This window comes from Anguilla anguilla, chromosome 2, assembly GCF_013347855.1.
Source record: "Anguilla anguilla isolate fAngAng1 chromosome 2, fAngAng1.pri, whole genome shotgun sequence".
Lineage (NCBI taxonomy): Eukaryota > Metazoa > Chordata > Actinopteri > Anguilliformes > Anguillidae > Anguilla > Anguilla anguilla.
The window spans coordinates 40,911,156-40,927,644 of NC_049202.1; the positions used below are offsets into that span (position 1 = coordinate 40,911,156).

The window sequence follows — 16,489 nt, forward strand, 5'->3', positions numbered from 1 at the left end:
GATACTGAGAATAAAAAACCTTGCTTACGCAGGTTCTAAGAAGCCCATTTGTAACTTACGCACCTGTGATCTATACATCGGAAATTAACTTAAAACTGACACCACCTGAACGTGCCTTACAACCAGCGATTTCCCCTTATATAATGCTAACACAAATGAGGGTTTAGTCAGGAATAACCATGGACCAAAAGAGAAAAGCGAACTTTTTGGAAGACGAGATCACGGCGATGGTAGAGGAGATTGAAGACAGGCAACACGTATTATTCAGTGGACTAAATAGTGGGTTGACAAACAAAGCCAAACAGGTAGCTTGGGAGTGTGTCGCCGCTGCAGTGAACGAGGTGGGGCAGCAAGACATAACTGTGGCTGATCTGAAAAAGAAGTGGTCTGACCTTAAACTGCAAGGGGAAAAAAATAGCCATACATAACCAGCAGGAAAATCACTTACGTCAAGTCTAGACTGCGTAGAGATAAGATCATTTCCATGTCAAAGTAAGGTTTTATAAATAACTACTTATACGTGGTTTTCCGCGTAAGTCATACTTAAGATCAAAATTGATCGTAAGTCCATTTTATAAATGAGTCCCCATAACTGTAATTGCACAGCCGCACATCAACCCATAGTTTCATAGAGCAGCAATATATCAACTCTCTAACGTGTCCATCCACTGTTCCAGTGCATCCATTAGGCTGGGTTTATCAGAGATCTGCAGCTGCACGGACTGGAGAGAGGAGGCGCCACCATCCACTGCTATCAACTTCAGCAACTCCAAAGAAGTTAAGATGACCTAAGATGAAATATGACCAAAAATGGGGCTGAAGCAAAGAGTAGTGAACAGAGAGCAACACCATAGCACAAGAGGATTGCCTTTTAACAGAGGACTACTTTCAAGAACATCTCCTTACATTCAAGCACTTTCACATAACTGATTAGTGGGGTCTTTTTTTTCGTTTTGGGGAAGAAACATATGAGCAAAAGAAACATGAACAGGTAATGTGCGAAGCCTCTGCTGGTCACTCTCACCTCCAGCATGATGAGTTTCTTCTCCCAGGGCTTGTGTTCCGGGTCTGGCCATTTCTCCCCAATGCAAAAGAAGAGGGAAAAAGAGGGGGATTCACCCCCACTGCTTATGAAATTCATCAGCCCTGAGAGGGAGAGCAGGAGGGAACATAGTGAGACAGTGTTGTACAATAAACATCTCTGCCACAAAACATAAATTCCATTTTCCTCTCTTCCTAATCTCGGTCGTCTGACTGTACCTAATCTCTGTTCACTCTATCGTCAAGTTTCAAGTTTCATTTATTAAAGTTTGTCAAGGCAGGGTACAGCAGCATAACAACACAGTTTTTAAACAGTGAATCCTGAAATGCATCAAACATAACAGCGATCAACACCATAAGCAAAAAGTATAAAATTAAGAGCATAATCTCTAGAATAAATAGGTTATTTATAAAACAATTTAAGGGCACGAGGAATAAAGGAAAGTTCATGTCAAAAATAGAGCAGTAAAAGCATAAAATCTTGGAGCCCAAATTCATGCGGCTGCCCTTAGAAGCGCCACCTAGTGCTACAAGCAAACCCCGACGGAACTAACGCAGATGCTCAATATGAGCGAAAAAGGCCCTGTACCAACAATTACAAAAAAACTGCCTCTTCTCGATGTTGCCTGACCAACAACACCTGCCAACCCCTTTTCCTTCTCACCTTGGATGAAATCCTTCATAGAGTACAGGATCTGTCCTTCTTGTTTGCTGACCTCTTGAGGAATGTTGCTGTTCGGAAACTTACAAAGACTCCAGTAGATTTTGCTGCCACCTCTTCGCAGTCCGTACACTGATGACCCACCAACCAATACCTCTAATCCATCACCCAGCTTGTCCAGAATTTGCTGGGTGAGCCGGGCCTGTGTCCTGTCATAAATTGTGACCTGGTCTGTTCCAGGTAGGTAAATTGGTGTGAGCCCAGGGTCAGACCTAGCAAATGCACTCGAAGACTCCGTATTCTCAGGCCTGTTACACAAAGAAAGACAATAGGGTTTATAACTGTTACTCTCCATTTTAGACACTGCAGAACAGGGGACCCCAACTCAGGCCCTAGAGGGCAGGATATTCTGGTTTGTGTATCACCTTAAAATCAGCAATTAATTTAGACCCAAGAAATTAGGTATGTGATTTTCTCACTGAAATGCCGAGTAACAACAAAAATCATCATGTTCTGTGGCTCTCTGGGACCAGGGCTTCCTATTCCTGCTCTAGAACATGTGGTGTCGTAACTACTCCACCAAATTCAAAGCCAGGGCTGCTGAGTGATTCATCCAGTAAAGACATCATGCTCATTCCTGCGAATGGATGAGGCCCATGGCCCATGATCAGTGGCATCAGTGGGGGGAATGGTGGAACTGATTACCCAGAATCCAGGCTCAATCCCAAATCGATTCCTAGCATGGGGAAGAATCTATTTTTAGAATATATCTTGGCTGAGCAGCAGCACAAATGGTGCATGCCCAAAAAACCTACATACAACAACTTGGCTGAATACCGAATTCTGATCGGCTGGGACTAGGATCATTTTTCAATATACGCCCTGGCTATGAAGTAGTGCCTGCAAAAGTTCAATCACGTAGCAGTCAGATCAGCCTGATATTTTTTCAGGGAGGGGTGAAATAAAGTTTCATCATATGTGCTACTATACATTAGTTCACATTTGGGCATGTGCCTCATCTTAGCTGTCTGAACATATTTTTTTTTTTGTCCTGGTGTCAAGTTATCTCCAAATTAATAAAGGCTGGGTTTGCACTTATCTATTTTAACATGAGCAAGCACAGATTCAATAACATTAACTGGAAAATTGCCTGTCACTTTACAAGAAATTCATTTTAGTCGTACACAGCTAATAACGACAAAAGTATGCAGTAAGGACTCAATGTCTGAACCATTCACAAGAGCAACTGAATGACAATGGACTTATTCAATATATCTTCTAACAACAATGACATTTCAAATGAATGACTTTTATTAAAGTAAAATGGTTATTATTGATGTCAATGTCATCTTGGTCATCAGGCGAAAGTTCTTGCAAGGCCAGGCCTATAATGCTGAGTAATTTTCCCTCTGTTCCACTCTCGCATGCTTAACATGTTTGTGCCATCTTCCTCTTGTAAGTATCATGGCTGCCACGGTGACTGACAACTTTAGACACTGCTTGGTTCTTAAACACACCATACAAATTTACTTCCACATTTCAGGTAGTCTTAAAAACCTCATGTTTTTAAAACTGCTTGTGAAACAAACATGTCCTATATTGCACCCGTTTGCATAAAAATTTGCCAATCTGGCACTTACGATAAACACAATGTGAAATACATAAAATACACAATATTCATTACGTCATTTAAGTATAACCAAGCACTATAAGATTAAAAAAAACAAAAAAACAACTCACTATAGAATGTTTGCAATGTTTTAGTGGTGATACACAAGCAGAAAGGCAAAAATGCATTTCTTACCAGTTTTCAACAATAATAATTTATCAGTTTAATTTATCAAGACAAATAATGCAATTTATCAAGACAAATAATGTAATTGGCTAATTGAGATTGTTTAGATTGTTATATAATGAACCATCAAAGAGTATAAAAAGACATTCTCTAGATAAAATGTAGAATTTTAGCCATTCCTTTTCATGCCACTCTTGCCTAGTCCATAAAATTATTTATTTACCTGAACAATACTTTGAACCCTGCATTATTCTCCACCAGCTGTTCCAAAACCTTCACTCCTCTGTAGTATGCTGACACCTTAAACTGGGTACCTGGGACAGGGAGAACAGAAGCAAGCTGTGGAAGGGGATAGAGAGGATAGAGAGAGACTCTGCTGCAACATTCAGACGAGACTGCAGCTTTCGCTAAGTGCACCATATTCAGGTGCTCCCCTTCCTCCTCACTGCTATCTGTATCCCCTTTCAATCAATCGACTGGTCAGCCAAACCCTCCCAGGCTCTACTAATATCATGACCAGGGACAACAGTTCAAAATTAGCAATTTGTCTAACATTGGCACAGTTGATTAACATAACATAACATACAGATGAGAACAGGCCGTTCAGCCCAACAATGCTCACCAATTTCCTAACTAAATTGTACCTAGTACTCTGATTGCATACAGGCGTATCTACTGTAACACTGTATCAAGCCTGGTCTTGAAAACCCCCAGAGTTTCTGCCTCTGCAACATGACCTGGCAGGTTATTCCACACATCGACTACTCTCGGTGTGAAAAAAATGCTTCCTAATGTCTGTGCGGACTTTTGCTAACTTCCATTTACGTCCCTCGTTCAACTCATACCCCTTTTCCACCAAGGCATTTTGAGGGCCAGTTTGGCGCCGGTGCCTAATCGCGTACCAGTTCTAGATTTTCGACAGCAAAAGAACCAGCTCTCGGCCAGGAAAACTGGTTCCAAAGCGGCACCAACACTTGGCTGGTCTAGAACCAAGAACCGCTTACATCAGGGGCTGGAGGCGGGATTATTGTGACCAACCAAGACCAACAAAAACTTTGTGACCGCCAGGTAGAGTGAGAGCACCTATTATTGACCACCTTCGTTCGACAGACAGGAAAACGTAGACTTATTTGCAACTATATATGAAATAGGCAAAATATCGGTAACAACTTGTACCTAGTTATGTAGGAAAAAATGTCCTTGTTATCCTCCAGTGGTTATTTTTTCAGTACTTTCGCGATTTTTTTCTGTGCCGGCAAATAAGTCAGAGGTGGCACAGTGCTAGATTTTGGTTGCTCAGGGGACGTGTATCGACCACTCCAAATAAATGAATGGAACTTGACATAAATTTGCTAGCATACTGTTTACCTGTCCTGTCTTGCGTATTTGAGGTTAATATGAGAAAGGGTGGTCGCTATCAGCACGTCTAGGAATCCGTACATATTCACTGTTGTAACCCAAGTCGCAGGATGCAAAATAGCCATTAGGAAAGCAGTTTGAAATTATGAAGCAACGTCTGCACCATTGGATTTAATGGGTCGTGATAAGAGAATTCCGAGCGTGTTGCTTGTCTTAAAGTTGATATAGTAAATAAGGCTGTAATAATAATATAACTAAATGTATATGTATGAAGTTGTTTTTTTTTACATGTAGACAGTTTATTATCTGAATTTTTACAGGACATACATCTTAATAGGTAACGATGTTGCCGGGAAAGCGGAGACGTATACAGTGACGTAATGACGTGGCTCTCTAGCCCATGGAAAAGCAAACCGGTTCTTAGAAGGTTTGCAAGTTGAACCAGCTGCGAACTGGCACTAGCACCAGCCCAGAACCAGAACTAGGTTCACGTTGGTGGAAAAGAGGCATCACAGAACTCAACCCAGAGAATCTCTTGTAATTCACTTTGTTAATCTCCTTTATTAATTTAAAGGCCTCAATTACATCACCCATAAGTCTCCTTTTACTATCCTTGAAGAGCTTAAGCATCTTAAGTCTTTCCTCATAGCTTTTATCTTTCATACTAGGAATCAATTTGGTTGCCCTTCTTTGAACCTTTTCCAGAGCCGCTACATCTTTCTTGTAGTACAGTCCCCAGAACTGCACCCAATACTCCAAGTATGGTCTAACAAATGTATAAGATAAGTATAACTTCCTTGAATTTACTCAAAACTTTTTGCTATATATCCCAGCATCCTGTTGGCCTTTTTTACTGCTACAGCACAGTGCCTAGAACATGAAAGGTTTTGATCACACATTACTCCAATTATTACCATTCAGTTTGTTAAAACTGACCACATTACAATTTTATTCCTTCCATTGAGTAATCCTGCCTTATGTTTTTAGTTCCCACATGCAAAACGTAACATTTAGCTATACTGAATTTCATTTGCCAGGTTTCCACCGACTTCTGGATTTTGTTTAAATCTTCTTGGATAATTTTAGCTATTAGCTGGACCTCCCAGTTTTATATCATCTGCAAATTTAACTTATGTAAAATCAATGTTCCAGTCAAGGTCATTGATATAAATGAGGAAAAACAGGGGTCCCTGCTCTGATCATTGTGGGACTCCACTTCCCATAGTACCCATCTCAGATATGGATCGTTCCTACTACTCTTTGTGTTCTACCTTGTAGCCAGTTCCGAACCCACTCTGAAATACGTCCTGTACCTCCTACTGTCTTCATATTGCTAATACGTTTCCCATGTGGCACCTTGTCATAAGGTTGGTTATAGTCAATATACTTGGCTTCCTTGACCTTCCTTAGCGAAAACCATGCTGGCTATCCCTTAACTGACAGGCTTTTAGTTTCCTGGATCAGTATGGTCCGCTTTCTCATATATTGGTATTATCTAAAGCAGTGGTCTCAAACCCTGGTCCTGGAGAGCTACAGGGTCTGCTGGTTTTCATAGTGACTCTGCACTTCATGAATCAATTAGAGCAGTTGATTACACAGTTAGCTCAACTCACCTGGTGTCTTGGGTCTCAATTGGGTGCTGATTTTAAGATGAAAACAAAAACCAGCAGACCCTGTAGCTCTGCAGGACCTTAAGGTTGGAGACCACTATCTAAAGACCGTAGAAACATACCTGCCAGTGGTTTAAAGATGATCTCACCTAACTCCTTGGGTACCCTTGGGTATATGTCATTAGGGTCTCCTGCCTTATTTGTCTTTAGATTATGTAATTTATCCAGTACTTCTTTATCCTGTATATCAATACCTGCTAAGACATTTTGAGGACTGAATATGCCTCCTCTCTAGTAAAACCCTCAAGAAAGTAGCTACTTAAGGCATCAGAAATATGATTATTCTTACGAAGCAATTCTCCTTCTTTATAACATCCTTACATACTCCTTCACTTTCCTTTTCCTACTACAGTATTGAAAGAAACATTTAGGATTACTTTTTGCATTGTGGGTAATTTGCCTTTCAAAAAGCCTCTTAGCTTCCCATAGTTCTTTTTTAACCTTAGCTTGCATATTACAAACATGCAGCCTTATTACTCTGTTGTCATTTTTATACATCTTACGCAGTTTTTTTTTCTGTCCCCACTCTGGCCACTTGCTTGTCCTTACACTGCAGGAGATCTCCTACCTGGGCACCACGCAGGCAGCACACCATATGGGATTCCTTTTTGTGCAAACAGACTATGATGTCTGCCCCCTAATAATTGAGTCCCCCATTATCACCAGCTTCCATTTCTGGGAGGATGCGGCCATCTGGTTGCAGAGTGGCTCATCTGTGCTTCCACTCTCAGGGTCAAGGGCCAGGTCCAATTCCTGCATGTGCTGGAATCGGTTGGACACCCCAACCTCTGGAGATGTTGCCCCTGTGTGGTGTACACGCCCCTTTCAGCTTGCTCTACTGTCACCCAACTATCTCCCTCTCACCTTAGGAGCAAAACCATCTTACCTCACTTATGATATGGGTTTTAAAAATCCAAACTAATATCAAATACACACTTGAAAGCACAATACAATCTTGTAACAAACTTTTCCAAACTCCACCAGACTACTTCCACTCTCCCCACAAAAAACAGGAAGTGCGTGTCAGACACAAGCAATTGAGCAAGAGCAGCCAAAGGGCATGTCAGAGCAGCCAAAGGGCTTTCACTAAAAAGTGTACTGTCTCTCTAAGAATAAAAAATAAAATGAATAAAAATGAATATTTAGATCCATTGTACTCATCGTCACTGCTTGACCCAGTGTTCTGTTCTTACTCAGAGTGCCGTTCACCACGGATGAACTCATTGTGTACGTAAGCTGCTCCATTCTCTGCATGCTGTGGTCTGTGGCCATTGCTTCGGTGCTAGAATGTTCCTGTTCTGGAATCACGACAGCTGACACCACTTCTGCAGGCTGCATTATTACTACAAAAAAAAAAAGTAAAACTTGAATAGTTTTGTCCAATTTTGTTATGACTATTTTAGTCAGGTGTGCCACTATTGCTCATGTAAATAAGGTGAATGCACCTACAGACGGGTGACAAATTAAAGAAAAAACCAACATTAAGGGTCTTAGTAAGGTGTTGGGCCACCAAGAGTCACCAGAACAGCTTCAATGCACCTTGGCATGGATTCTACAAGTCTCTGTAACTCCACTGGAATGAAACACAAGAACATATTCCCTCATTTGGTGTTTTGATTATGGTGGTAGAGAGCGCTGTCTGACACGTCGGTTCATCTCCCATAGGTGTTCAACTGGGTTGACATTTGGTGACTGTGTAGGCCATAGCATATGATTCACATAATTTTTGTACTCATGAAACCATTCAGTGATAACTCAGAATAACTTTGTATTGATTTGCAGTGACCCTTCCCTCTAAGGGGATAAGTGGACCCAAACTATGCTAGGAAAATTCTCCCCACAACATAACAAAGCCACTGGACCCCCTCATTGTAGGGATCAATCTTTCAGGCCTCTACCATTCTCTTAGTGTATGCCACACGTGCACTCGCCCACTTGTAGAGAATATGGTGAAGGATGACTCATATGACCATATCACTTTTTTCCACATCCCTGTAGATCAGTGCCCATGCTTTTGACCACTGAACTGTGAAATGTGGATTTGTCTTTGTAATGAGGGGTTTATGCACTACAACTCTACTATTACATCCCTCTGGATGCAGTTGACGGACTGTTCTTGCTGACACAGTCTGATCACATCCTGCATTGACATTCTCAGGCACCTGAGGAAGAGTTGCCCTTCTGGTTTTCCTTACATATTGCACTAATGAACGAGCATCACGGTCATCTAATGGGAGCATTCGACCACAATTTCAGACCCTATTTAGTGATCTCTTTCCCATAGATCTAAATACAGATGTCACTTTAATCACTGAATTGAAGCACCACCCAGTTGAGCAGTCTTTGTGGCTGAAGCCCCAGCCACCCTTGCCCAAATAATGAACTCTCTTTCAAATTCGCTTAGGTATTTTCCTCTTGCCATCTTCATATAAAATCAAGGTCAACTAGGCCTGCTCAGCATTTTTATACAGGCCACAGAGCAAGATATGATGTTAATTGCTTAATTGTATCATGCAGTACACCTGTATGGAAGCATTTGCATTCCTTATGTTTCTCTACTCATTTATTCAGGTTTTTCCCTTAATTTGTCACCAGTCTCTATGTTAAATGAATACACTGCAATGCAAATACGTAATATTCTTCCTGCAGAATTCCAGATGCTGGTAGACTCTTATTCCACATGATCGCCCAACACCTTATAAAGTGAAGTATAGCTGTACTGAAAAGCAGTGCAATACTTATGTCAGTTACATTCTTAGTATTTTTTTAAACATACTTAAGCTCTTAATGCTGCACCCCCTTAAAAAAGCAATCTTTTCTTATTTACCCAATTAAATGACTTTATAAATGACCTTTTTCCTGAAATCTCTACCACAGACATACCTTGTTGAGGTTCATAAATATTCAATCCCATCAAAGACTGCTCAAGCACATCTTTATCCACTGCAGGGGATAGTCCATCTGGTGAGTAGGAATATTCAGGCACGGCATATACTTTGAAGAGATGGGATGAAAGGGGACAATTAGGAAAAAGAAAAAAAGGAATAAATAAAATAAAAAAATGTATAAATAAGATATACATTACTTTTAATGGTTCTTTGGGCAGAAAATAGAAATAATTTCATAAAATGCATCACCTATGCCTTGGATAGGTGTGTCTTCTGCAAGATTCTCAACAGTTGGCATTGGACTCTGAAACAGTGAGACATTGACTGAGTTCAACAAACAGTTATACACTGCATCAATAAGCAGACAATTGACTGAAACATGCTTTGAATTAACACACACAAATAGCACCAAATGTACTTACTGCCAGTGGCGGACCTGGAGTTGGGTTTACAACAGGTTCCTGGTATCCTAAACATGAGACAAGCAACTGTCAGTGTGCACAGTGGGCTCCAGTTTCTGACAGTATAAATGACATTGTGGAGTGAGTTTTAATTCCTATGAGCTACACGTTTCTCATTGTGTCTGTTCCACAGCTGCCTTTGATGGCTCCTTACTCCTGCGTTGCTCTCTCTGGGGCAGCCGGAACACTTTGTGGGGGTAAGCAGCATCATTACTCTTGTCTGTGATCCTTTCACAGCCTTTGGCACGGAGAGCGCTGCGGAAGTTGCGTTTCCACACTGAGGCATCAGTATGGGTCGCACCACTTATCTCTGCCCATGCCTGTGAAAATCAGAAAGCAGGGCACAGATGAACACTTAATACTGGCCAGCTGGAGATTGAAGCGGTTGACAAGATGGCTCTCATACAGCTGTCATCAAGTACTCAGACTGAATGGACATTTGATTAAAATGTGAAGGGACAAACATTGGAAGACAGATGGAGTACAGAGTTCAGAGAGTAACATTACCTTAAAAATTCGAACATCATCATCAGAAGAGTCCTGTCTCAAACCATGTTTCCACGGGATACAGAATTCCGTGCGCTCCTGATTGGCCCAGTTCACCCCAGGGTATCGCCCACTGTCAATCTGTTCGATCAACCAAGGGATGAGGAGAGGCTTTGATGCCGCCATTTCTGTAGACAAAGTTACAATATGTGTTGGAACATGTACACGCTTCTCATTAATATGGAAAAGTGGAGAGATGGGTTAATTTAGCAAAAAATAATTCCCTTTAATATTAGATTCTACATAGGTGAATGAGATTAAAAATATCAAACAGAATAAGCAAAACATAAAATATTCAGGGTTCAAATATTTGGATCTTAAAAAATATACCAATCCACACACGCCAAAAGCAGTTAATGGTTCTAATATGCTCCATAACTTAAAAGTTAAATGAGTATGCTCAAAGTGGTTAATGGGAGACATTCAGGGCACAATCAAGGTCTTATTTTTTGGTTTTCAAAAAAAAAAAAAAATAGATCATGTAGGCTATCTAACGCTTTACGACCACAGTTCATTGGTTATGACAAGAGCCGATTCACTCCCGACCAATGTTCCCTCTAAGCTGCGCGCGTGCGCAATCGCGCACTGCCCGCACATTCTCAGCGCACAAGAAAATCTATCCAGCGCATAAACAACATCAACATAACGTATTAATTCATATCTAATATTAGACCTAATCTAATCTAATTAATTCGCCCAATAATATTGTTTTTTTGTTTCTCACTCTGAGTGACAGGTGTCCAGCCAATGATACGATACGGTTCACTTACGGTACGAAGCCAATCATGGCATTGACGGTGCTTGCGTCTGGGCCCTGCCTATATGCGCCGTGCAGGTTAGCTAGCAGGTTAATAGATGCTAATACAAACCCCGCATCATGGCGAAACGAACAGGCAGCGACACATCCACTCAGCAAGCCACAGTAAAAAAGAAATGCAGTTCTTTTAAGATGGAATGGCTGTCGGAGTATGTGCAAATTGAAGAAAAAGCGGTGAAATTGGGTGAGATTTTTTCTTTTTCAAGTGAGAAAGGTCTACTCTGCAAAACATGCAGCGATGCCAAAGTAGCAAGTGAGTTTTCAGAGGGAAAAATGTGGACTGAATGGAAGCTGGACTATCTCAAGCGTCACGTTCAGCATAAAAGTCATTTAAAAGCTGTCGAAACTGTACGAAGACTCAAGATGGGACAGGGGATTGGTACATTATTGCGGGAGAGCGCAAAAGAGCGAGAGAAAAGGAACGAGCTGTCACACAAAACAAAATCGGACCCTGAACAAGTTAAAGTTCTCATTGACAATATTTTACTTGCCATCAAAATGAATGCATCAATTCTGTCAGTTCAACAAATCCACGATCACATGGCACTGTGCTTACAGAATTCTGTAAAAGAGAATTCACCGATAACAGAGATCCAGTGGCAAAGTACTGCTACAAAAAGCTGAGTGATTCAAAATTCAAGGTTACTATCACTGCTCTGGGAGATGTTTTGGGTGAGCTAGCACAACTCTGCCTCACTTTACAAAGACGCAACCTGACTGTGATGGAAGGACACTGCTTTGCTAGAGCAAAAATTGAGAAGTTGCGTTCCCAATACTTGAAGGAGAAGGATGTACAGTGGAGCGACCGTGTCAAAGAGGCAATGGGGACCTCATCAGCTGATGGCAGAAATACTGGTGAGATTACTCTTTTTATTAGTAAGCTGTGTGATCACATGGATGCTCGTTTTCCAGAGGATGAATTAAAGGAGTGGTCTGCATTTGACATTGAAACATTGAGCTCAGACATCAGTTTTGACTATGGATCAGCAGACATTGCCACACTGGCAAAGAAGTATGAGGCCATTCTCCACCACCCACCACAGTCTATGGAGACCATTAACAGTCAGTATGCTGAATTCAAGTACATAATGAAGCAAAAACTTAAACAGAGGTCAATCAGCACATTCTCAGATATGGTTGCTGCAACACTTAGATGTGAGGAGCTAAAGGAGATCTCACAGCTTGTGGATATTTGTGCTACATTTCAAGCTTCCAGTGCCGACTGTGAAAGAGGATTTAGTTTAATGAATCATATCAAAACAAAATCCAGAAATCGTCTTGAAGTGACACATTTGGACCAGCTGATGCGCATAAAGTCAAAGCAAGAAGCAGACGAAGCCATCAACCTGGACAAAGTGTACAACCATTGGAGAAGTGAGAAGGACAGACGTGAAAAATAAGGTAAAATTTAAGTCAGATTTGTGCATATTCTAGTGACGGTTATTAAGATTTTGTCTTTATGGATATTAATCATTAAATGTTGTTACTATTAGATCATTTATGGGTAGTAGAAATGCCAAGAAAAACTGTGTAATTAGATATTTTACAGACAAAGTGTTACAGGAATTTGCACTGTATCACAAGCTACAGCACAAGTCATTGTGCAAAATGTGAATGTTTTAATGTAAGCAAAATGTTATGTCTGAAAGGTGTATATGTCTCATATCTTCCAGAACAGGACCCTCAGCCAGGCAAAGCAGGACTCTTCCCATGGCCAAAGCAGGACTCTCACATACTGTATAACATCTACACATCCCATTTTTCAGATTTTTGTCTTTTTTTAAGTGGACCAAATTACTTATTTAAAAATAAAGCGTGCATATCTAATGTTGCTCACCGTAGTCCTCAGTTTGCTCAGGGAGCTTGTGTGTATGCCCAGATACATGAAAAATTAGAGGGAACATTGCTCCCGACCATCGCGGGGGAGAACCCGACGTTTTGATGCCGGGCAGATGTCGGGCAGATGTGTCTGTGCTATCGGGGTACCTCTAAAGCGGTTTAAGACTGAGAAACAAGGGGAAAATTTGTCCCGGTAAAATATACCTAAGTAGCCTATAGAAAGTCGTCATTTAAAACAATCTTCTTCAACATTGCACGTTCAGGTTTTTTCTACATGTAGTTTGATATTCATGAGGCAATAGTGTTTTCATAACTTAGACCGCATGACAAAGGCAGGCATTAAGGAATTCTAACAAAAGTGGCCAATTATGCACAACTAGTAGATAGCAATTTTAGTTTAGCCAAGCATTAATCAGACCATCCTAATTCATGAAGTAACACTGGAAATACTACTTTAATGCCGTTACGCTCATGAGACTGTAGCCAACTTCAAACATTTCGGTCGACATGCCAAAACGACCGGTCAACGGACACTTTGGCCACGACCGTAAAAAACGCGCAGATGCAAGTCAGTCTTAAATGTCAGCCATTATTTTGGTTGCAATAAAAGTTAAAACTGACTATCTACAGCGCTTCGACAGCACCTTACCAAAATTAGTACCTAGACGATGTTATAGGTAATAAGGTAATAAACAAGTAAGATAGGCTACTTACCGGGAAGACAATACGACACCGTGCGATATGAAGTTCACTTGACAGTCTCGATTTAATCGTGCGAAATGTGCATAAAATGACCCTGTCAGCATACGTTAGTTATACTGCCACTCTTGTCCTCTCAAATGAATTAAATGTTTCAAACCACCTACCTGGCGGTTAGGTTGTGCTTCTCTGTAAATCCGTTCTCTCAGTTTCGTTTTCGAGTTCCTTCGTCATAATTGCTGTCCCAGACACCGCCCTCTTTAGACTTGTCGGAGAATAGCTAGGCTACAGTACATTGGTACCGACTAGCGATCCAATCCAGTATTGTCGCTCCACGTCTGCCATCTGAATTGGGGATTAATTAAAAATAATGGTCGCGACTTCGTGGAAGACACAGGTTTTAAGGTCGCTGTGATCGAGGTGAAGGTTAAAGAGAAGACCTACAAAGTTTATGTTTTTCCATCATTTTCATTACTTTAATGTTTTATTTGTTTTGTCAAATACAGGTAGTTAATTTACAGAACAACGGAGAATTTGAGAGTCAAGAACTGTAGAATATTTACACAGAAAACATTTTGCCAGGAAATAAAGCAAATAGATACCTCCAAAAATAATAATTAGAATAATTAGAATAAACAACAAACAGATAAAAACGAAAAAACTGTTAACACGTCTTCCTTTATTACATCTCTATAATCCCCCTTCCTTTTAGAAAATGAATGTCTTAGATTTTTTCTTTTCTCTACCCTTTCATTGTTTTGAAAGAACAGAAATACTACTTTTGTTTAGTTTTAAATACATTTCTTCCTCTCTTTTTAAACAGACAAAAAGGACAACATATTTCTTCTCATCCCTTCCTCCTTTCTTTCACATATGGTGAAACGGAAAGAGAACAAAGGAGTGTGGGTAGGCAGTTTCATTTATCCCCAACAAAATGTTATTTAAAATAGCAATAACAAACTATCCCAGTTTGTGCGGGTACTTGTTAAAAATGTTTTTGTATAAATAATAATTATATATATATATATATATATATGTAGATCGCACAGCTCACCGACACTGCCTGTAGCACTCAACTGCATAAACACCTCTCTTTTCTTTCAGCTTTACCAGGTCCAAGTCTGTGTTTCACCAACACACTCTCCATCTCTCTCACACTTCAGTGGCACTGTTACCTTTTACTCTGGTTTCTATGGTCTCTAATACTCTTCAAAAGTGGATACTGTTATAATTTTAGCACAAAAAAAAAAAAAAAAAATTAAATAAAATCAAATCGTAACAGACTCTCCTATCACTGCCCAAGTCAAATTCGTTCAACGAGTTCCCTCTCAGTCCGTGTAGCCTGATCTGACATCTGGCTCAGTCTTGTAATACTGTGCCTGAACAACGCCATTCCCTCACATCCTTCAGCGAATCCTCACAGAGGGGAAGTCACACGGTCAGCTGTTCTCCCTGACAGAGCTTTCACCAGCGGGTGACCGAAAGGCATCCGTGTTTTTAGCCCATTCCCACTGGCCCCCTGTGGAATGGAGTTGCCCATCCTGGACCCTGAGAGCTAACCACACTTTGTACTTTTCATCACTCTCCCAATTCTCTGTACCACAAGTTCATTTTCTTCCTCTCACTTTTATTCCCTCCTCTAGCTCTCAGGCTTTTGCACTGAGGGCGAGTAGTTCAATGAAGGAGTTGAACAGCGTCTCCAGCCAGCCCTGGTTAGCCATACACTGCTGCACAACCTCCTCCTGACCAGGATCCTCAGCTGCCTGCTCAATGCTGTCCGTCTGCAAAGGGAAGGCAAACGTGGAAAAGGGTTCAGGTTGTACATACATAGACAGGAAACAAATCCAGGCTCACTGGCCCAGACATGTTTTTTTAATGTATTTTTTTATTTGGTCAAGCCCAGCAAGAACCTGCCCCCAAAACAATCTGATACTGGGCTAGTTTTACCCACGCCAGCAGCAGCTTTCACAAACTAAATATTAGTACCGAAGCTGTCACAACTGAGACATTTTTTTCACATTTTGCTTGATATTCATTGAGCAATCCTAAGTACATTTGAAGCCTCAAATTTTCACATAAAATAAAAATCTAAACCATTTCTGAGATGGAATCTGAAAACAAATTTTTAATACAGTGATTTGAATTACCATTAAATAGGACATCATCTTATACAAGTGTTCAGGGCCCAGTATCGTGGTGGTTTCATTATTATATGGTACCTGCACCTCCATGCATTCTGAGAAAGCAGGTTCCATCAAACATGTTTTTAATGTTTCATCCTACTCGCTCAGTTTTGCACAGTTAATGAATGTGGCTGGTGCAGTACATAGGTGCATTATAAAGCTCCCTTCCACTGGCCCAGTTAGTTTGTGGGCCCACCTTCTCTCTCTGGCCTGTCTGAAAAGGCCTTGTTCCCAAATAAATAGTGCAGATGCATTACTGAGATTTTCAAGAAAGGTCTTGTCCCTTGGAGTTAGTGTGCTTGTGCTACACGCTTATTGGACCTGTTGGCCACATACACTATGGCACACACTGTTCACATGGTCTAAGGCTTCAATGGACAAGGACATTGCAGTTGAAATTCACAGACAAGATGGCTCAAACACAACTTCTGCGCAATCAGACCGAACCTCAAACCTTGGTCATTGAAGTAGAAGCTCTTTTGGTGAAAGGTGGAATCCACATGGGGCAACCCACAAACCAACACTGCAGG

At 40.9% G+C, this 16,489-nt stretch overlaps 1 protein-coding gene across 3 annotated transcripts; it reads right to left on the reverse strand.

Annotated features, from left to right (window-relative positions):
• Positions 1-186: 186 nt before the first annotated feature.
• Positions 187-14,067, reverse strand: LOC118220990 (interferon regulatory factor 3-like). 3 transcript variants are annotated; one of them, XM_035405520.1, is made up of 11 exons: positions 13,944-14,067; positions 10,383-10,549; positions 10,030-10,195; positions 9,837-9,883; positions 9,664-9,718; positions 9,410-9,520; positions 7,720-7,869; positions 3,721-3,811; positions 1,706-2,010; positions 1,025-1,146; positions 187-788 (listed from the first exon to the last, which is right to left on the reverse strand). In XM_035405520.1, exons 2-11 carry the CDS (start codon positions 10,545-10,547, stop codon positions 645-647), a joined length of 1,356 nt encoding a protein of 451 aa, XP_035261411.1. In that variant the 5' UTR covers positions 10,548-10,549; positions 13,944-14,067; the 3' UTR covers positions 187-644. The 3 variants fall into 3 exon arrangements, with proteins under 3 accessions (XP_035261411.1, XP_035261412.1, XP_035261410.1); XM_035405521.1 differs by lacking the exon at positions 13,944-14,067 and adding an exon at positions 13,792-13,937 and having other exon boundaries at positions 9,410-9,487; XM_035405519.1 differs by lacking the exon at positions 13,944-14,067 and adding an exon at positions 13,792-13,937.
• Between the last annotated feature and the right edge of the window lie 2,422 nt (positions 14,068-16,489).